The sequence below is a fragment of the Saccostrea echinata genome, unplaced genomic scaffold, assembly GCF_033153115.1.
Source record: "Saccostrea echinata isolate AGI-Se365-2 ecotype Australia unplaced genomic scaffold, CSIRO_AGI_Sech_v1 ptg000030l, whole genome shotgun sequence".
Classification (NCBI taxonomy): domain Eukaryota; kingdom Metazoa; phylum Mollusca; class Bivalvia; order Ostreida; family Ostreidae; genus Saccostrea; species Saccostrea echinata.
This window is the reverse complement of record NW_026889779.1, coordinates 30,698,329-30,720,720: the sequence shown is the minus strand read 5'-3', so window position 1 is coordinate 30,720,720 and position 22,392 is coordinate 30,698,329. Positions and strand designations below refer to the sequence as shown.

The 22,392-nt window shown below is 32.8% G+C and overlaps 2 protein-coding genes across 11 annotated transcripts in view; one reads left to right on the top strand and one right to left on the bottom strand.

Moving 5' to 3' along the window:
• LOC133197692 (mediator of RNA polymerase II transcription subunit 15-like) overlaps positions 1-5,169 on the bottom strand; it is a 49,183-nt gene extending 44,014 nt beyond the window's left edge. For both annotated transcript variants that reach the window (XM_061333843.1, XM_061333844.1), the window contains exons 1-3: positions 5,081-5,169; positions 2,380-2,467; positions 1,803-1,854 (exon numbers count right to left, since the gene is read on the bottom strand). In XM_061333843.1, the coding sequence (XP_061189827.1) occupies positions 1,803-1,854; positions 2,380-2,467; positions 5,081-5,142 (202 nt within the window). In that variant the 5' untranslated portion in view covers positions 5,143-5,169. The remainder of the gene's footprint in view (positions 1-1,802; positions 1,855-2,379; positions 2,468-5,080) is intronic.
• A 7,784-nt stretch (positions 5,170-12,953) lies between these two features.
• Positions 12,954-22,392, top strand: part of LOC133197690 (calcium-transporting ATPase sarcoplasmic/endoplasmic reticulum type-like) — a 30,802-nt gene continuing 21,363 nt past the window's right edge. For 2 of the 9 annotated variants that reach the window (XM_061333837.1, XM_061333839.1), the window contains exons 1-8: positions 12,956-13,416; positions 13,635-13,652; positions 14,348-14,430; positions 16,520-16,624; positions 18,898-19,036; positions 19,846-19,926; positions 20,224-20,309; positions 20,757-20,823. In XM_061333837.1, coding sequence (XP_061189821.1) covers positions 13,299-13,416; positions 13,635-13,652; positions 14,348-14,430; positions 16,520-16,624; positions 18,898-19,036; positions 19,846-19,926; positions 20,224-20,309; positions 20,757-20,823 — 697 coding nt within the window. In that variant the 5' untranslated portion in view covers positions 12,956-13,298. Of the gene's footprint in view, positions 13,417-13,634; positions 13,653-14,347; positions 14,431-16,519; positions 16,625-18,897; positions 19,037-19,845; positions 19,927-20,223; positions 20,310-20,756; positions 20,824-22,392 lie in introns of all 9 variants that reach the window. The other 7 variants (XM_061333838.1, XM_061333834.1, XM_061333836.1 and 4 more) reach the window with 6 other exon arrangements.

Here is a 22,392-nt window from a genome sequence, read left to right as displayed (position 1 = left end):
TCCTACAGGCCAGTGGAGCAAAATAGTTTTGGTAAAGACTGATCATGATTACTGTGTGTTATAGATATATGAATATATATACTAAACAATCTTTGTCAACCTTATGTCTCTACATACTACATACATGTAATATTTAACAGCAACTTGTACTGGTGCATTTTTATGTTTGTTGATCCAGAAAATTATATGTTCACCTACTTAAAATGACTGCTTTCCAATTTTCAATAAACTACATAAGCTTTTAAAATGAAGGATGTAATGTTCACTTTAGTCTACTCTTACAGTAGATTTACTGCCTGCATAAAGTTTTAGTAATTAGGGCTGCAACAATTAATCACACAACATTTGATTCAATTTTCAATTTAACATACATGTATAATCAAATTATGATTCGGTTCTTGTTTACATTTTTTTTTTTTTGTGATTTAATAAAAAAAAATTATTGCGTTTTTGCTCTGTTTTTTTTTTTTAAATTAGGTGGACTTCACTAGTCAAATCTCTGGAAATTGGATTAAAAACTCAAAGAAAACTGAGATGCCACAATAGGTAGACTTCATTTCACAGAGATTAATTAAAAGTCTTTAAATACCACAGACCTGACAAATCATTCAAAATATAGCACATCTCTATAATGGATTAACATGTTTAAAAAATTACACAAAATGAAAAATAGAACAGGAAAGTTGTATTTTTTTATTGTATTACTAGGGCTTTTGATTAACTATTTAAAAAAATAATCAAATCATGGCGTAAGAATTGAAAATCAAATTATGAGGTAACTCTCTGGTTTATCTGTCCGAATTTTGTCAACCAGAGAGCTACAGTTCTGCAGCTACTATCTATATATAGCTATCAGTAAAATTGCAATGATAATTTCAGATTACTATCTTGACCTCTTCTAGATCATACAGAGCACCAGTTCAGTTTTCACCTGTAACAACATAAACATATGGTGTTGGAATAAGAAATAATAAGGCAATATAAGGGATCTAACTCTTGTTACTTCCTAGTTCTGTTAAATCCTTGTCAGAATCTTGAGTGTTGTGGAACTACTCGGTTTGTGTGTTATATTCATTTCACAACATATAATCCAATTTCTTTGACTTTTTTCCCCTGACAATAAAGTCCTTCTTATAGATGCTTACTCAATCCTCGCTCTATACCACTTTGTACATGGATGTATTTTACAAACGCATGAAGGAGTTTTGTTCTGTGAAGTTAAAAAAAAAGAAGAAGATCATCCTCTTGAGATAAATTTGGTATAAAACAAAGAATTTTTAAATTATATGTATTTATAAAATTGCATTTAATTTTTTTTTTTTATTGATTTTTATTTCTCAGATGAAAACTTTCATGTTTAATCCCAGGTTTATACGTCGAATTCTAAATTTTTCAGACATTGATGGTGGACATCATTTGACATCACCTGGTTTTTTTCCCAGTTCCAATCATATGTAAAAATTCTGTGCTTATTATATATGACTGTTGAAACTAAATTTAACCTTATGTTAATATGCTCATTGTAGAAATTTTGGGGACTTTCTTTGCACTTTCACCAATCCCCTTAACCTAAGAATGTTTTGATACAACTTTGTTTGAATCTGATGTTTGTGTTTCTACAGAAGTTAGAGATTGTAGAAAGTTTGCAGACAACATTCACCTATAGGCCTGACACCTTTTGATCAGAAAACCTCACTTAAGCATTTAGTGATCAAGTAAGATACATTCTAACTCTTTAACAGAATTCAAAATGAAATGATACACTAACGCTGGATGTGATTCTCAACTCAAATGTCACTTACTCATTTCCTTGACATGAAGAATCAGCCTGGCTACCAGTGCTAAGTATTCCTCCTATAATTTGATAATAAAATAAGTACCAATATGAAAATGAGTCTTCATGTAGTTTATCTAATGATATCTGTATAACACTTAAGAAAAAGTCTTTCTTAGAGGACCCAGCAATGTGCTAGGTTTGACCTTTTGACCTTGACCTTAGATGCAAAGTGGTGAATACGTAGTATGACTATGAATGTTGAAAAACACCCCCAAATTTTATGCTGCATAAAAGCATGTTCATGGGAAAATTAACATTTTTGACTACTAAACTATGATAACTCTAAGGCACTCACATTTTAAACAGGGCCCCTACTATCAAAGAAGAAGTTAAATGCATTATTTCCATTTTTGGAAGAGTTATTACATAGACATACAAATACAGATTTCCAATTTGAAGCAGATATAAACAGTCTTCAAATTTCATCATATGATTTCTTTTTTTAATTTAAGGTTGCAATAAAGATTTTGATGAATTTTAAGAATTTAAGAAAAACATTGAAAAATAAATGAACACAGTATATATGCTATACAAATACATACCCTTGTTTTTGCTTTATGAAAGACATGGTTCTCCATTTCTATGCTGGATTTAGTCATTGGGGAAGCAGATGATCTTACAGCCTCCTCACTACAATATTAACATCAAAAGTAACTTAATAAAAAATACAGGGATTAATACACACTTAAATATGTAAAGTACATGGTTTGATTTGGCCCTCTTTCTTCTTCTAACATAAAAATCAGAATGTGGTTAAAATTGCTACAGTTTCTGATTATTTTTTTTAAATGAATTCTCATTCTGGTGAAAATCCAGTGATGATTTTTATAAATCATTACACATAGAGACCACAAAAAAGATGATAGGCTACCAAATTTTTTTTCTTCAAAATCTTGATAAATTTTCATAGAATATTAGGTATTTTTATTTGTTAAAATATCTATGATTTAATCACATATGTAGACAACTTTAAAAAAGAAAAACATTGTTTCTGTTTTTTAAGCCATTCCATAACTTTTGAGATCTTTCCAGATTGGTTTCTATATTATACGTCAATCAACTGTACTACCGATGATGACAGATGAGTCTCTGAGATTAAAAAATCAAATGTAGTAGCCTTGTGCAGATTTTGATGGCCGAATGTTTATTGTTATTGATTTATTTTAACATACATGTACTTGAAAAGTTTTGCAGACTCAGCCTGAAATTTATTACTTTCCCGTTCAGGTAAGTTTATCATAAAAACTATCTTTCCCCAGATGACGTTTAACATCCCCCGGCCAAAGGGAAAGCGTAATTCTAGACTCCTGCTTAGCTTTGATTTAATGTTATTTCCCTGTCTTAACATTTTTTTTTTTTGATATGTGTAACAGAGACATGTTTGTGCCTCCACTTTGGATTGAACCCCGGACTTTGGCATGCTAACCACAGGTAGTGGGTTAATCCACAAGCTCAAGCTGGGAGGAAGCCACAGATCACACACTATCACCCTAGACAGAAACAGGTGTCATCATCTCTTACAGAGACACCTCTGGGAAAGTACTGGGAACAATCACTTTCACTAACCAAAAAATACCTGAGTCGCACCACAGGCACTAAATGTAACAGAGACATGTTTCTGCCCCTATTTGGGATTGATCCCAAAACATCTAGCATGCCAGTCCAGCAGTCTAGTCGAACCCCCGAACGGGGGGCCCCTATTTGGGATTGATCCCAAAACATCTAGCATGCCAGTCCAGCAGTCTAGTCGAACCCCCGAACGGGGGTATACCCCCAAACGAGGGTTTTCCGTCCCGTCATGCAATGCGCAAGAACAGTAACTCTTGCCGTATCCAATATAAACAAACTTGCCTATATATCATTTATCTAAGGAAAAAGATCGATAATAATGTTATTTCTGCTATGAAATTGGTAAAATTTCAACAGAAAAAAATTAACAGTTTAAGTTTTCCATAGTTTGAATTTATACTGTAGGAATAACGAAATATTTTCCGTCATTTCATGAAATTATTTATTATTTTGTAGGACGTCTCAATTAAGATTGTGGAATTTAAAACACAAGGAAAAATATTCTAAGAATGAGGAAAACATTCATTTAGAACCTAGATTTAAATAAAATAAAATACAATCGTGTTTTCTCAAACAATCATATTTATTAATATAAAAAAAAAAACAAACTACAACAACATGTTGCCAAACATTTTATTTATTTCTTATAAGATATAAAAGACAATAAATACGATAGATTTCATTTGAATTTTATTTTTATATGTATTTTTGTTCCACTTCCTGGGCATGATTATCGATAATAAAGACCGTTGATTGCTAGTCAGAGGAAACGCGGACTGAAACCCACGATCATAAACAATTCGATATTAGCACCATTTTATTATGAAAATAAAAGATATAATGTAGAATAATACATTTTTTATATAATTTCAATTTAGTATTAGTTGCTTATGTCTGTTTATCGAATGTTTTATCTTAAATACCTGCATGTCAAGGAGCAAAAGATCGCCAACTTTGCCAGTGAATAAATCCCGATTTGTACAATAAAGTTGTTTTTTTGTAAAATACAAACTCTAAAAACACCTTTAATCTATCATTTCCAAGTGGTTTTACATTTGCCAAATAATCTGTTACTTTGCACCGGCGATTTTTGTAAACCCCTACTTTTTGCGTGAAATACGCACATTTTTGAGCATCTGCGCATGCTCGTACCCCCGTTTGGGGGTATGATTTCCCATTTCCGTTTACCCCCGTTCGGGGGTTCGACCAGACTGGTCCAGTGCTCTGCCATCAAGCTAAGGGGTTCACCCACTAGCCCAAGTTAGCAGGAAGCCGTGCATCACACACTATTACATGTGTATTAACATATGTTAAAAATATAAAAGTGGTTTTCCCTAAGAGAGTGAATGCATCATGAAGGGCATCGTCTTTGTCTCGTATTTTTTTTAAGGGGTGCTATAACAATAAAATCGTAACATTATCAATTCCAATTCAATGTGAAACTGTATTTAAATTATCTTTACTAAGACTTTTGAAATAACTGTACTTTAAATTCAACTTTCGTTTATAGAGTGTGTCATGGTTAACAAATGATAAAATTAGCATCCGAGTCTGACATAAGAAGCAAGTTAACGCAGTGTATATATTGTATTCAAGAGATCTGTTTGTACGAGTTTGTAAATATAATGCGCTATAGTGATAACACAAATTTTAAAATATCATAAAATTTTTTACATTTGAGCCACAACTTTAGAACGAAATGGTTCACTTCGCCAATCCATGGTTTGTTCAGCCATTTTCCATTGAAGAGTTCATCAGCGGGCAGTAACTCTAAAATTTATGTAGAACATATAGAGTGCTTTGTTCCTCGGGTTTTTGGGACTAGGATCTTTCGAAACTTTGAATTAATTATATCAACTTTTTTCTTTTTAAAAAAAAATATTGCTTTTGGATTTTTAGTTTGATGTGGCTGGCATTAAACCAGAGATTACTTGAATTGTAGCCACGAGAGGGATTTTTCAATTTTTAAACAAGACAACTTATACATCCCTCGCAGATTTCGTTTGAGGACCCCCCCCCCCCCCAGCAATTTATTTTGTCTTCATTACTGCTATACGTTTATCTGTTTATGCTCTGAGTTTCAAAGCATTTCATAAAAAGGCATTTAAATTTATTTTGAAATACATCATCCCCTGCACAGTGTGTACGCGGGTTATCTTTCCTTCCCTAAGTATAATTAATAAATGTTATCTTCGTTTTTCTTTAAGATTATTGTTAAAATAACATTTTTACATTTATATAATTATTATTTTTCCCTTTCAGCTTTTATGTTAGTTTATGTACAAACTGTATAAACTTTGAAGATGAGTTTATCTATCATCCTAATTCTATTTTTATTGCACGATTATAGATTAGATTTTACTAACTCTTCACTTCTTTGAATTTTATTACACTACCATAGGAGGGACATCCTACACTGAGCTGAACTGCATGCATATTTCCTTGCCCTGTTTAATCTCATGATCCACATATAAGCAATTGTTGCTCGTTTGTTTTTCTTATGTATTTTTACTTGGGAAAAAGGCTGGTTTTCAGATGTTAAATTTTCATGGACCGAGCCCCTCCGATTTTCTTTTGAACATGATATGTGTGTTATTCATTAATATATACAAACTTGATTACTTATTATTATATATATTACTAATGAACAAAAAATACCGAAATGTTTTTAAAAGCTTAATCAAAATAATGCAAACTATTTTCATCGACATCTAACGATTTATAGTTGAAGCATAAAAGAAATATCTTCTTTCTTATTCCATGCGTCTTACAAAAAGTTTTTAACATTGAACAACCTACATAATGCTCTGTCAAATTTAAAGGAAGCAGACTCGAGTTCAATTTATTCACCCAAACCAAAATATTTGTACATGGGGTTCATTAATAACATTTATTATACACCTATTTACTGGCTATGAGGACAATAGCAAGTTTATCGTCCCCATGCAAGACAGCGACTATTTCCCGAGGCGCAGCCGAGGGAAATAGTTGCTTTCGAGGGGGACGATAAATTTGCTATTGTCCGAATAGTCAGTAAATAGGTGTTTTATTATACCGAAGCCGACTTTACTTCTGTTACGTCACAAACCAGATAAATCAAAATTCAACAACCCATATAGTTTTGAGATGAAAAACGAGGGAAATGGAATGCTTCCGGTGAATAGTCTGATGACTATTTTACCATGGGCAAATAGCACAAAAACTATTCCACGGTAGGGGCTGTTTAGAAAATATAGAAGATTTATTTGTCATACTTTTATGTAGAAAAAATTCACAGAGGTATAATATACATTATATACAATCTGGTCTGAGGTACATATACAAAACAAAAAAACATGACAGATGATTGAAAAAGAAAATAAATAAATAAGAGAGGGGAAAATATATCAAGGAGGACAGACAGCATCATAAATTTTTAAGATAAACATACATACTACATGGTTTGTTCTAATATCTGTATGCTTGCGGATGATTTGGGTTATTCCAGTTACCCCCCCCCCCCCCCCGCCCAGTAATAAAATAAAACGAAGGACAAAAAATAAATTGATTAAAACATGCGTTTTCATCCGACATTATTGATTTGAGTTCTTCAAGAGCAAGTATAATTTCAAACTACGATGGTACATTTATGCCCCTGTTTGCAGGTTACTTTTCTAAAGATTATGTCAACGTGCAAAATAATATTAATGTCAGAAATCACCATAAATATATTAATATGCAACATAACCATGACGTTGTTCAAATGCAAGAAAAATGCATTCGTATAAATATGGAACAATTTTCATAAAATTACGGGGCATAATGCAGCTATATTTTTCAAAAGATTCTGTCGGCATCAAATGTCAGCATCAACAAGCAACATATAACAATGAAGACACGCAAGAAAATTTTCAGAAATATCAACTATCGTCTACAACCTATTTTATTCAGATTTTAAGATTTTTTTCTAACACTGCATTTCTTGCAGGTAGTTTGGTAGTTTTAAATTACATTTATGTTATGACATTCTTCCTATGGTCTCCCTTTATACGTGAAACAAAATAAACACAATCAGAATTGTTAATTTTATTAATCAAACAATATATACTTTCTGCAAAGTACTTAAAATATTGTTTCAAATTTTCATAACAATTTCAAATATAAAAGTTTCAAAGTATGCATATTATAATATGTAAAAGGAAAGTTAGTTAGATGTTTTAATAATAATGCGTTTTACAATTTCTCTGCTTGTTTCGCTCCATTGGTTTTATTTGTTCAAAGGTTGTGAACATCACTTCTTTTCTTTTTTCTCCTTTTTCATGCCCTTGAGGTCCTCTGGACTTATGTTTTGAAATGACTCTGAGGCTGGCAGGGGACACATAATTACTGGGTCTGAATTACAGAAAAAAAAAACGAATAGAATGAGATACTCGCTCGGAATTAGAAATGAAATTATGGGCACAGGCCTCCCCCCTCCCCTCTCAATATTTTTTAAATAATTAAACACGCGTAAGAAAAAATGCAAGGCAAACAACACCCTCAGGTTTTCACCAATATTTCCCAACAAAATCTGGAGACTATCGAGGTACATTCTCCAACAGTTCTACCTATGCTGGAATTATTTCTTAATCATATTACGAAAATTGAAAAGAAGAAAAATATATTCACCATTATCTGTGGAATAATTTGTTCCATCCTTGCAGATCTTTTCTGTCTGTGTACCCTATAATGAATTTGAATAATTTCTCCGATTTAAAATTTTTACATAGACCTGTAAAAGTATAGAAGTAATAAAACTTAGAAGAATATTGAAGAACCTTGACGTTTCTCTGTCTATAAAGCTTCAAATAATGCCCACAGCAAAAACATGACACCAGGGTTTCGATAGCGGACATGCCTACAAAAGTAGACGTTGTTAATTATTATTACGTCATGACGAAAATAGAAAGTGACGTTTGGCGCTAAAACTCAAGGGAAAGATAAGTTGAAGTACTTTCTCCAAGGCCGTTTTCTTAAAAAGTTGCAGAAGACATCAATTTTCAATGGAATTTTCTTTCAGGTAATATAGACCACATGCATCGCCCACAAAGATTTTGAGATATGTGATTTTAAAAAGAATTTTACGAAACTTATCCAAAACTTAAAGTGGGGGACGTCCGTGGACACTAATTTCCTCAGGAAAATAACCCCTGAAATGGGTCATTTTGATGCTTTTCTGTTTTCTGTCAACTCAACTCATATTTAAGCCAGTTTCAAAACTTTTTGGAAATATTAAATTTTTAGGGCACAATTAAAGCCCAAACCGTACCTTCTTCTTGGAAGATGGAATGATACTCCTTTAGGGAAAAAAGTCATGTACGACATGCGATCTTGTTTTGAGACGAATTTCAACTTATTTTGAAGGCACGACAGAAGCAAGGTCTACAAGAAGATTATATTTCTCCATTTTCATCTATGATCAGGGGCACAAGCATATAGTAGCTATGTTTTCTATAGTAATCTATATGTCGGCAAAATCATTGGGACGACCCCCAGTGCCCCCCGGTTCCTACGGCCATGATGATTTATGAATAAAGTATGTCATCTTAAATCGTGTTAAGGACAACGGGAAAATACAGCTGTATAACATAAACCATTATGTTCGCCTCACTCTAATCAGGATCTTCAGTGTCTGGTTTTGTAAAACAAACTTCAGTGTAGTCCCTGCCACTGGGGATATATTCCAACAGCACACAGTTAGTTTTAACATATAGAGAGCCCCTAATTGAGCATAGGACTCTCAGGCACCGTTCATTTTTTTCTTCTAAATATTTTTAAATTCAACTGAAACTGTAAAAATCTGGGTCCGTCAGTATATGACCCTCTTCCTCCTAAAACTGAGCCCCCCCTCCCCCCGGATTGAATATAAAGATATGGTTTATTAATTCAAATCACTCGAAAGTTATTCGGTCATAAACCAGAAAACCCATAATTCCAACAGAAAGAAACAGCATGAGACACGTGTGAGGATATTGACGCAATGTGTAGATTTGTTCTATAATTAGATTTTGTATACTTACCTCCCCAGTAACAGAAGGGGAGGATTAACATAACAATGAGGGATATAGATGACGTCGTATCTGTCTGGATATCTAAGTACTGTTTAATAAAAACAGAAGCAAAGCACATGTTACTTCTGTGGGAATTTACACCAAGTAAAAAAAAACATTGTTACGTGTATTTATATTTTCTCCTAACAGATGTAGTCAGTATTGAGAGAGAGAGAGAGAGAGAGAGATTATTTCTAATCTAATATGACATTCATTTCTGTTTTCTTCCATCTCATCTGAATTGAAGTTAGCTTTTCTGATCAATTTTTTTGGGGGTCAGTCCATAGGCCTATATGATATCTATGAATTCACATTTCTAACTTCTTCAGAACCTCGTATCCAATTTCGGCCAGTGCATCCTCAAAAGGGATTGAATTTTGTTCAAAGTTTCAAATTTATTGCCGAACACCCTTCCAGTGGCTGATCATCAACAAATTAGTAGAAACAGAATCAACCACATACATGATATAAGGACAGTTACGTAATTTACTTTTGACTAAGATTTTAAATGGCGAGAAGATATAACAGGTATTATAATCACAGGAAAAGGCAAACTGTTATCCTAATAACGAGAAACAGTCCATGCGCGGATCTAGAGGGGAGGGGGGGGGCAGGACCCCCCCCCCCCCGGTATTTGCAAAGTTATAAAAGTATATACTGAAGCAAATAAAAAAAAAAATCACTTTAGACCCCCCTAGAAAACGTGAACCCCACCATCACCACCACGAAATAGGTGTTTTTTCACGTTTGGAAAATGGATTTTTTTTTTTGCTTGTCAAGAAATTTTTGGGTTATAATTTTTTTTGACTGGGATGGACCCCCTGGAAAAAATTCCTGGATCCGCGCCTGCAAGCCTGACAATATAGGGAGAAAGTTGATAAGGGAGAGAAGAGATTTCGTAAAAATCGATTTTTCTTGTTACATCTCTGAGCTAAAACTAGCTATTCTGTTCGGAAAATGTTTTGTCCATCAATTTTGTTCATGAATTCGAATAATAACTACATGTATATAATATATACGTTTAAAAATGTTTCAACAACTGCCACTATGTATCGCTGGTTGAAGGTAGCAAATTGTTCAAGTCCCAAATTTGAAGAAAAATTGTTCAAATCCCAAATTTGAAGGAAATAAAATTGTGAGACAAGTGTATATGTAGTATTATTATACCTCTACTCTTATTACTCTATATAAAATTAATACCATAAAACTGTCTATCTCCCCGAGAAAATACTAATTCCCCCATCTGAGGACTACTCCCTGAAAAATCGGAGCTACTCCCTGGACTACTACCTCATGAATATTTATTATTAATTTTAACCAATTAAAATGAACAGTGGGTGGAGCGTTCAAGGAGTTTTGAGTCCGTGACGTAATGTCATTAGCAATGTAACTATGACGTCAAAACATTTCGACATGCGATGTCAAAATCATACTGGAATTTCTAAGCAAAAAGAGGATAACGATAATCCTTCAAATTTTAGTGAAATTATTATTTTTTTTAAAAATAATTTTATGTTTTACGTATTGATGCATTACATATTTAACAAAATTGGAATCACGCGCATTTTAGATTATTTATAAAAATGCCTCTATATTGTTTTAAAAATGTCTAAGTCTCTAGTTAATAAATCTCCTTTGTTTGTTTCGGTATAATAAAACAGTTATGGAATGGGTACTCGGGAAATATCAAATTTATGGTTCCCCTCGGCAGGAAACTATTTCCCTCGTCGGCTTCGCCGCCTCGGGAAATAGTTTCCTCCCTCGTGGAACCATAAATTTGCTATTTCCCTCATACCCATTCCATAACTGTATATTATTGGAAAAACTTGGCGAAGTTCATGTACAGCTAGGTTTTGTTATTAAAGCCAGGCGCGGATGCAGGAATTAAGTTAGGGGCGCAAAAAGTAGGCAGGGGGTCTGGGGGCCGCCTTGAGGCCCCCAGTGGGTCCAGGGCGAAGCCCTGGTGGGGGCTCAGGGGGCGAAGCTCCTGGATTATAGAGATTTTGTAGGGTAAAAATGAGATCCACCGAGTAGACATTTTTATAATTTCTCGACGAAACTATGAATGACCCTAACTTTGACATTTTTAGGGGCACCCCCCTTAAATCCCCACTGAAAGCGTGGGATCAAGTCTTGGTGATGGATTTGGAATATATACACGCGAAGAGGAAAAATTTTAATCTAAATTCTTAACTATACTCATAAATATGTTAATTTGGTATGAGTAATGTGAACTTTGGTGTGCCATAGGCATACTTGCTGAGATACCTTTTTTCGTAATCAAGATATCTTCTCCCACTTTAGTATAGTCCTTTATTATAATTATAAAAACTTTTTCTCGTTATTACAGGGTATTTTTTTTTCGCAATAATGACTTGTTCTCTCTTTATATTGAGATATTTTGTATTTAAAAAATGTATATTACCACAGTACCTGACACTTCTCACCATAAGTATCAGTATAAAAGTAATATTTTACATCGAAACAACGGGAATTCGGAAAAACGACACTAGTCGGGCAATCGCTCCAAGTGTCATATTCATTCTATTTTTCGATAAAGGCAAACTCGTGTTATGAAAATTGTTATTACAAACGATATAGGAAATCAAAAAAGATGCAGATTAGGCCATCTTTAAAAAATTGTTTGTTTGCCCTCCCGACCGACTTGTCATATTGTAATTTTGGTATTTACAAAAAATTTCAAAAATTATATATTACAGACTGACTTAAAACGGCCAGATTCAAAACTTTTTTTAACCTTCAGGAAACAATTATTTTTTTTAAATTCATTTCTCACCTATAAATAACTATTTTAAATTCATATTCGCAAGTGTTTCTGAATACCCCCCCCCCCCTACCTACCTTCCCATACAACAGTGCCGGATTTTGTTTTCTCGGTACATATGTTTAAGCCTCCCCCCCGGAAAAAAATGGAGGCGCCCCTCCCCAAACGATAGTGGTGGTGGGTTTTTATATGTCTCTGGTGGGTTAGAGAGTTGTGGGTGGGGTTACCTATTTAAGTTGAATAACACTCACAGTCTCACACAAAGAATTTTACGTTTTAAAATATTTTAAAATTATAAGATTACTATATATTAATAATTATCACTAATACCAAAAATTAAAAAAAAAAAAATTTACTGCTAACAAGAAAAAAAGCACAATGTTCCTTTCATTACTGCATCTCAAGTTCGTGTCATTTTTGGTTTCAAATATTATAACAGACAATTTAATTATTTGTAAAACATATATTTTTATATCAAAATAAGAAACTGCAATGTTTTTGGTATATTGCAACACCTTTGTGAATATTCCGGATAAAAATAGCACTATCGTATAATACCCTCCAATTACGTTCTATTTCTTTTTATTTCAACCAATCAGATGGCAACACATATTAATATGCACAACTGCTAAACATTGGAATGTTCCATTCCTTGAAAACTACAAAATAATTTTTCGAAGACACATATTTTAAAGTTTGTCAAACGGGACTTGAAGCACAAGATTTTGTGTAGAAAGCATAATTTAAAAGAAAACACCGAATCTATTAACGTGGCATACCCCTTAGCTTAGGCCGGAAGTAGAATCGTCCTTTACCTAACACGGTACGACTTGTCGTGTTGCAGTACAGAGGTTTCTCTCAACATCTTGGAAACTCAAGCTGGAAATTTACTATTTCTGGCTTGAATTTCGATTATTACTTAAGAGTCCATCAATAATTTAAATTAATAAATGAACTGGAGGTTTTAATCACCACGGAAAGTGCATGGTCCTGTCGTGATTAGTGTTTCGTGGATAATTTTCTCTATCGTGGTGACAACATGGAAGATGCACACACTAAAACGGTAGAAGAAGTGCTAGAATATTTTAAAGTTGATGAAGAGACTGGATTAACCGATGAACAAGCTAAAAAGGGGCTTGAAAAATATGGACCAAATGGTGAGAATACAAAAAATTAGAAATACTGTTTTTTCTACGTGTTGCACTCTGATAGGTTAAAACTGTCATATATTTATTAAATCATGCCCGTTTATAATGACACTGTATGAATTGTCTTGGGATTTAATGAATATGCATAAGTGAATGAATGCTTTAATTTTCCGATGTGTTTACTAATGATATGAAACTTTACATTTGTTTTCTTTTTAATCTTACAGCCTTACCAGCTGAAGAGGGTGAGTACCTTTTTGAAAAATGTTCTGTAAATGAAGACAGATTTATAGGGCACCATATATTAGTTATTATGTCTTGTCCTTGATGGAGAGAAAAATTATCTACATATTTTAGTGATACTGTTATTGAAAGTATACATCAATGTGAAAAAATCAACACATGCCTGAATACCCTCAACAAGACAAAAAATTAAGTAAACCATTTTTTTCCCATCAGAATCATTAAAAAGAAAAATACTTTAAGAAGTCAGTAAATCAGTAGCAAGTATGTCAATGATATTGTTAAAGTGACAATATGTAAAGGCCTCTGATTTAATGATGGTAAACTGATTAGCAGAATTATGTGTTTTAAGATTAGACTTCCTTGTTGTAATAGTAAAACAATATCCAGAAGCCACCTCGAAGAAGTGTACAAATGTACTTATCTTATAGGTATTTGTTTAATCACAATATGTCTTATACTGACACAGGCATTGATTTTGTTTAAAATAATCTTAATGATGATATCATATTTCTAAGGTTAAAAGAAAAATCATTTAAAAAAAAAATTCTACTTGAAGAAGTAAAAGAACTGCATGATTCTTTTTAACACTTTTTTCTAAAGACACATATTTATTAGATATTCTTAGATTTATTTTATCTGCATTGTAAAATTATTTGATTCATGTATTTAAATATCTTGACCTTTGGTACTACAGGTAAACCTTTGTGGGAACTGATATTGGAACAGTTTGATGATCTCCTGGTCAAAATTCTTCTCCTGGCTGCCATTATCTCCTTTGTAAGTTTGTAGATTTTGTGCTTATATCTTGACATTTTATTCATACATCAAAATCTGGATAAGAATGATTCAGAAAGACAGGTAGCAGCCACAACTATCAATAAGGCCAGTCACTGCTGCTATCAGAAATTTCACAATGAAGTATTTTAAACATTTATTTCACATTTCCCCTTTACATTGAAATGCTTTTCTAAATGATATTTGAAGTAGAGGGACATTGCATGTGTAAATTGCTTTCTTTTAAATCTTCAATGAATCGTGTCAAATTGGGATCAGTAAAATTAAAGCACCTCAGAGGGATCTTCAACCTACTTTGTATATAAATGTATTTTGTTATAATCAGGTATATTCAGTTTATATCCATTTCTTAAGATTTTGATAATACATACGAGAAACAAATGTAAGCATCTTTACACTTAATGAGTTTTACAGAATCTGTTTGTGTGGTGTCCTAATATTGAGGTAGAACTCAATCTACAATAAGTTGTTTAGATCTTGTTTGTTCATTATTTGCCAAAGTTCAGTTAGTGTAGTAGGTTTTCTGGAGGAAATGAAAACAGGTATGAAATTATGATGAAAGGCATTGCCAATATTGGGGATCTTTTCTTTTTTCGGCATACGAACTGCTGAGCATGCTCATATTGTTCCTATGGCGTAACAGTAAACCCAAGTTTCAGCTGTTTTGCACAACTTTGCAAAACAGATTTGCTCCGTGGGGTTATGGGGAGAACGTAATGGTTTAGTTCTCACCTTGAGTCTAGAATGTGTATCCGCAGCATAAGGAGTGAATGTCCTTCGCTGTGTAGTCAAGGTGAAGCAGGAAAAAAAGGGAATGTTAAGGATAAAAGGATGAAAATACTTAAATGTTTAATTATTTATAGATATGAAGGATATGTATAATTTACAGATAGTATCTCATTTCACAAATTTTTCCTCTGCAATCTTGATATTTTCTTAGAAATCTATAAAAACAATGATTATAATCATGCTTAGCTATCAGTTACTTGTATTATACTAGAATACTCTTTTCCTTTGATTGTGGAAGAGTGTTCTGTAACATAAGTCAGAAACTAAAATACAATGTCAGGACATGCTACTGTACTTAAACTGAATCATTACAGCCACAACTGGGCTTTTTGGTACAGAGTCCTGTATTCTTTTAAATCAGAATTTTAAATTGAATAATTAGTCACAAAAGTTGGAAATATGAATAAAATATAATATTTTTTACTGTAAAATAAAGACAATTATATGGTAGACTTATCCTCTATGCACATTTTTGTATAATCTCAGAATTCTATATTGTTGATAAAAAGCACTGAAAATTCAATCTGCTCATCATTTGGAATTGTTACCAAACTGGAAAAAGGGGTTCCTTTTACCAGATCTGCATGCAAGGGATATTAAGCCCTGTGTAGTAAGTACTTAAGTACTTTTTTAAAATGGGTAGCAATAATTTCTGATAAATTTAAATTTGTATTTCTCTTCATTCATTTCTCTGTCCTTAAATTAGTCCATCCAGCAGGTAATATCTGTTGCATGATTGCATTACTTTCACAACAATTTCATAAATAAATGGAGCTACGGAGTAACAAATTGTCTTAATTTTACCTGGCAGCACAGACAAGAGTGAAAATCTGGATAATCGTGATCAACATTAAATATTATTTACTTCACACAAGTTTGCTCAGAAAATTGATTGGATTTTTGGCATCAGCTGTTTTGACTTGTCAGCCATTGGCACCCATATGTTGATTTTATTTCTATCCACATCTTTATACATGTACCACATGCTGATGAATAGAAATTTGAAACAGACTTATATTATGTTGAAATGCATAACAACTGATGATGTTTCAATATCTTAATAAATTCACCTGAATATTGAAAACATCTCAGAGATTTAAATGTTCTGGAAATCAATTGCCACAAGTATGAATATCAAAAATGGCAATAAATTTCAAGTCTGAGAGGATTCTTTCGTGCTGTCCAGCTGTGTTTCTTTTAATATCCCTGACTTTTTTTGCTAATGTAAGTAATATTCAGTACTTGTACTTGCGGCTATAAGCATTTTCTACCTTTTTTTCAGGTTTTAGCCTGGTTTGAAGAAAGTGAAGATCAAGTAACAGCTTTTGTAGAACCTTTTGTGATCCTGACTATTCTTATATGTAATGCTGTAGTAGGAGTCTGGCAGGTAGGAACTTAAAGCCTCTTAGAGCAGTGTTTCTATGTAATATTTGTACATAAAACAAGTTATTAGAATTATTCATTAACCTTGTTGACTCGATCTAATGTTACACAGTTTAATGTGACAATTAATTATGAAAATTGGAAGGTATATATCTATGAAGGTGACATTTATGCAAGGATGTATTTTTCTTCTCATAGTGCATGAAATGTAAACATTGTACAGAGCTAAGATGCTTGAGTAGTTCAATATTGAAATGATCATGTGTCTCATTAACAAAGATATCCGTCAGAACTGAAATAGAAGTTTGCCTCTGACCATTAGTACTGTTAGTGTTACAGTTCTGAGAGAACATTCAGGTTCAGGGTTATCAGCTGTGGACTAGATGTTGTATGGGAAGTACACAAACAGTGGGTATTTTAGCTGCTAATGAACTACAGGTGATTAACAGTGTATTGCATGCTGGGAAAGCTCAGCCTGATGTATAGGCATAACAATACAGTATGAACCAGAAATCTGAATCAGGGCCCTAACTATGATTAGTTACTAATGATATATCATTATTATATATATAGCAATGATTATTGCTATTTCACTGCATATTTATAAAAATAGGGTAATGGCTTGTCATTAATTAGAATCTGTGGTTGACACAAGGATTCAAAGCACTTCAAGTGCGATAATATCTGTATTGAAATATCACAGCAGCATTAAATATAAAGTGCATATAAATGCCTTATTTATTATTGTTTTATAAACATTTTGGTCAGTTGTCCTTCATTGTATGGTTGATGTACTCTGTATTGGCAGTTTTCCTTTTGTACATGTAGAACATATATCAGCTTCATGTTACAGAAAACTAGACTGGAAGTTCCTCTCTGATAGTAGTTTCAGCTTTAAAATGCTCCAGGTATAGACTATAGACAAATTTATAATTCAGGTAAAGGTACATATGAAATTTATGGTTTGATAGACAAGATCCATGTTGTTTTTTGGAATATTGGAGCAGGAAAATCTTTGAGTACACTGAGTGTATGGTTTGTTTGATCCTTTTATCAGATCTGTACATTTTCATAGGAAGAGTTGAGTTAAGGTAACATTGAAGTCAATATGCCCCCAAGTATTTTTGTATACAAATTTACAAAACTGGTAGAGAGTGCAATATTAAAATTTTTATAAATTGTGACATTTCATAGTTTTTAAGATCAAAGAATGCAGGTTGTGATTAAAAGTGAATGCCATCATTGAGAGGCATGCAGGTTCAATAACACTGAAAATAAATCCAATATAAATCAAAACTGACTACGGTTGTCATTTTTAGCTGCATAAACTGATAACTGGGTGATACGATAAACAATTGCAGCCTCTATAAATATCAATCTGTGATTTATTAAATCATGTGGGTGGTTTCGACAAAATGTCCAATTTTATGGCATGTTTTAATCTTGAGGTCTCTACGTTCAGGGACTTTGAGGAAAAGATAAAACGTATAAAACTCAAGTTATTTATATGCTGTGCACTCCAGAGCTTATGTATGTGTGATGAGTACAGTGAATACTGACGTCAGAAGACATGGCCCCGCATTCACCTGTATAACACCAGAGATTTAATGCCACACTCTGATCACACCCTGACTAGCATTCACTGTAATAATCAATGCCTTATGTATACCCTAAGTGATAAAAAAAAACCCCATTCTTTATGATTTGTTTCATCTTGCATGTAATATATTGACATATTTAATGGCTTTTTAAAAATTATTGGAAGGCTTTGATCTTTAAATAGATTTTATTTGGGAATTCAAGTCTTATTTAAGGTAATTAAATGCCACCCAAATACCTTTTCTGTGAATTTTTAAGCGGGCTATAAACCCTTTTTATCAATTGTTAAAAGTATTACTTACTCTGTTAGAGCATAAGATAATAATGTATTAAAATCTGCTTGGAAGTAACCAACAGATGATGACATGCAAACATATATCATTTGATAGGCATTTAAAAAAGTTTGGAGTATATGATTCAAGGCAGTACATGACAGCTTCTGAGGAAATATAAGAACATTAAAAAGCATTCTAGTTACACTTGCATTTTGAAATGTTCATTTTTAAATTTTGCTTTTTATGAATATAAGAAATATTATGTTGTGCATAAATTGTTAGAAATAATCTATATAATCAAAGTGTTTTGGTGAAGCAGGCTTTATAAATGCATATTGCCACAAGGAACACACAATGTTTTGATGATTTCCATATTTGATTTGGTGGTCTTTTGATGTTATAGGAAAGAAATGCTGAGAGTGCTATTGAAGCCCTGAAGGAATATGAGCCAGAAATAGCTAAAGTGATCAGAAAAAGTCACAGAGGTGTTCAGAGAATCAAGGCAGTTAATTTAGTACCAGGAGATATCTGTGAAATCTCAGGTGAGATGTGTGAGATAAAGTCACATGGAATCAAGGTGTTGAACAAAGATCTCATATGTCACATGAAGTAAATATATCTCAACAGTGGTGATAAAAAGCACTCATGCATAATTAGCATTAAGGCATATTTGTAAGTTTAAAACAAGATGTGGGACTAAACTATTTCAGCAGAATTTGCTGAACAAAATAAATGGTTAATTATGTATAATTGTGCAAATATATGCAAGTGTTAGAAGAAAAAAATGTGGCATGTGATGTTTTAAGAAGAATTTTTATAGAGTAGTTAAGATAAAAATTAATATTGTAAAAGCTTCTGATTGAGATACACAGAAAACATATGATTCATTATACTATAATGCAGATGTGTTTTGGTTATGTTTTCAAGTTGTAAAACAAATCCAGTTTCTTTCCATAAATTGGATTTGGCATCAGAGTAGTTGCTGGTTCTTAAGGCCACTGAGAATTGCTGAATAGACAAACCATTTTAACAAGCAGAATGTGTTTTATTGAAATATGTGCCACTTTGAACCTTCATAGGTTATAAGCATCATTTTACAACTGAAGGGTAGCAAAAACAAAAAAAAAGTCTAATTTAAGACCTCTATTTATGTACAGATAAAGCACGGGAGCTGATAGAATAGATCAATTACCATGTGTCTCTTCTAAGACATACTTAATGACGAAACTGATCATAAGTAACAGGCTAACTGCTTCAGATGTTGAGGGCTGCAGTGAAATTCCTCTTTTATCTTTGAAGTGTGCTAAGAAGCTTTTAACTGGTGGTAATAATTGTTTGTATATTTTTTCAGTTGGAGATAAAGTTCCAGCAGACATAAGGATTTCCACCATTCATTCCACAACGCTGCGCGTAGATCAGTCTATTCTAACTGGTAATTGACAATTTATTCCATGTTTTCTGCTCTAATGAGACTTAGCCTAGCTAATGAGTTTCAGTATTACATACAAATAGACATATTTATTGGAAAAGCAAAGTAAGGGATGGTACTTTTCCGATAAAGATATATACACACGATGAATAAATTTCTCATTTGAAACAAGTCAGTTTTTTGGAGGCAATGTTTTGCATGGTAAAAATTCCACAAATTAACTTGTTAATATACAGAAGGAAGTTTATTTCCTTTATATCTTCAGAGATGACGAGTGGTTTTTTTTTTTCTCCGTTTAAGGTGAAAGTGTTAGTGTTATAAAACACACAGACCCCATTCCTGATGTGCGCGCCGTGAACCAGGACAAGAAAAACATACTATTTTCTGTAAGTAATGACATCTGACAATATAGACACCCTGTCTAGGTGCAGAAAAGTCAGACAGAAAAATCACTGTATCCTCACTGCAGAGAGACAGGATTTCAACAGATACAATAAACAATATTGGCATCTAAGTACAGTTATCATAGTTATTGCTAACAAAGATAATATTCAATCTGGCTTAGGAAGTGAATAGAAACAGTAGATATGCATTATGTGTTAACTAGCATCTATAGAAGCAAGTCTTATATAAATTGTGATAAAGAGCTACTTATATAAATACTAGTGTTTGAATTGATGGAGACATTCCAGACCCTTCTGTTATGTTTAATTAAGCAGGAAAAAAAAGAAGAGAAATATTAAAAGGAGCAGGATCTGTATTTCAGGCATTCAATTTCTGTTTTTTTGTTGTAAAGCATTTGCAGCTAAATTAAAATTTTTTTCTTTAATCAGGGAACAAATATCTCAGCAGGAAAATGCCGAGGTATCGTCATAGGAACTGGATTGAACACAGAAATTGGTGAGTTGTTCTGTATTTTTAGGATAGAGGAATGCCCATGTACTAACTCAAAAGTGCATCATGCATAGGTGCACAAAAAAACCTCAATGCTAAAACTTCAGTTGCTATGAGTGTCGACAGGGTCATTTAATTTACTGTACAAATACAAAAGAGCTGAAACAACAGGATTGCAGTGAGGTAGAGTGCAGAAATCTGATTGGTTGATGTAAGGGTGATGATACCTGGAAACCTCATCAGTCAGCCAGCAGCTTAAAGCTGTCAGTGTTGTCAGAAAAAGTATTGAACCCCACTGATTATTGCCCACAAAATTCGAAAATTATTTTAAATATTCCCATGAAGATCCCTTTCCTCAGAATTTAAAGTATATGTTTATGTCAGAAAAAATGCTCCACTATTTCCTTTTGACAAGGCAAAAACATGATAAGAATCACTGCTTCTTTTGAACCTGAAGAGATTGCGAAGGTCACCCATTTTTGGAGAGGAAAATCTGAGAGGGAATATCATATCACAGTGTTATCTTTTTGGAAATTGATGAGTTTCTCCATGTCAAACTAAATCATGTTAGAGATAATTCAAAATGCTTGAAATATTGTTTAAAGTCTAAATCAGTATTTTTCTGAAGTATGTGCACTTTTTGCAAGTGCAGTTCTCTTCTGTCTTAAGATGAAATAAGTAAAGCTGTCATTTTTTTCTGACAAAATAAAACTTGTTTAGTAGCAATGTTATCATTGGTCAGCACCTAAAAATAAGCACCAAGAATTAATTATTTACCAGAGATTACTCATCATCATCTAAGAGTTGTATTTATTTCATTTTTGCCAAAAAAAAAACAAAAAAAAAACTGGTCTTTTAATGCAACATATAATATCCTCCTTTAAAAAAAGGTTTAAACTTTTAATTTAGGTATTTGCACTTTTTGATTTTCTTTGATTGAATTATCAAGTTATTTCAAGGATGCAATATAAAACACATAATTATAAACATCAGAAAATAGTATTGGTTATGGCTTTCAGAAATATCTGAATTATAGATCTGAAGATAAAACATCTCAAAATTATATAACATCATTTATGTACAGTGAAAGCCTTGCTGTGTGTTTTAATTAACTTGTGACAGGCTTCCTATTTTGTCAATAATTAAATCTCCTATGAGAAATCCCTGTGAACAGTTGGAGGGAGGACGAGTTCTCATCCCTCCTAGTCGTGTAAAAAGAGTTCAGAGAATGTATGAAGAGGCATCTCAATTTGAAACATTTCTTATAAATTCTTACAAAGTCTGTAAACTCAGCAGTGGATGTTTACAAATTTTCACCAGAACGATGTACCACCTGTGAATTTTGTAATAAGACCTAGTCAGAGGTACAATGTTTAATATCAGAAAAAAACTAAGATGCCTTGATTGGAATGTATGGGGGATCTTAGCCTCAACTGAAATATATTTTGTTAAATTTCTAAAATATTTCAGTAACAAGTGTGATAATGTTTACTCAGAGATTGAGTCCACATCACATACTAGATCCAATCTAACTTAGTAATTTTCAGTGCTTCCCAGTCATAACCTCAGTTTAGT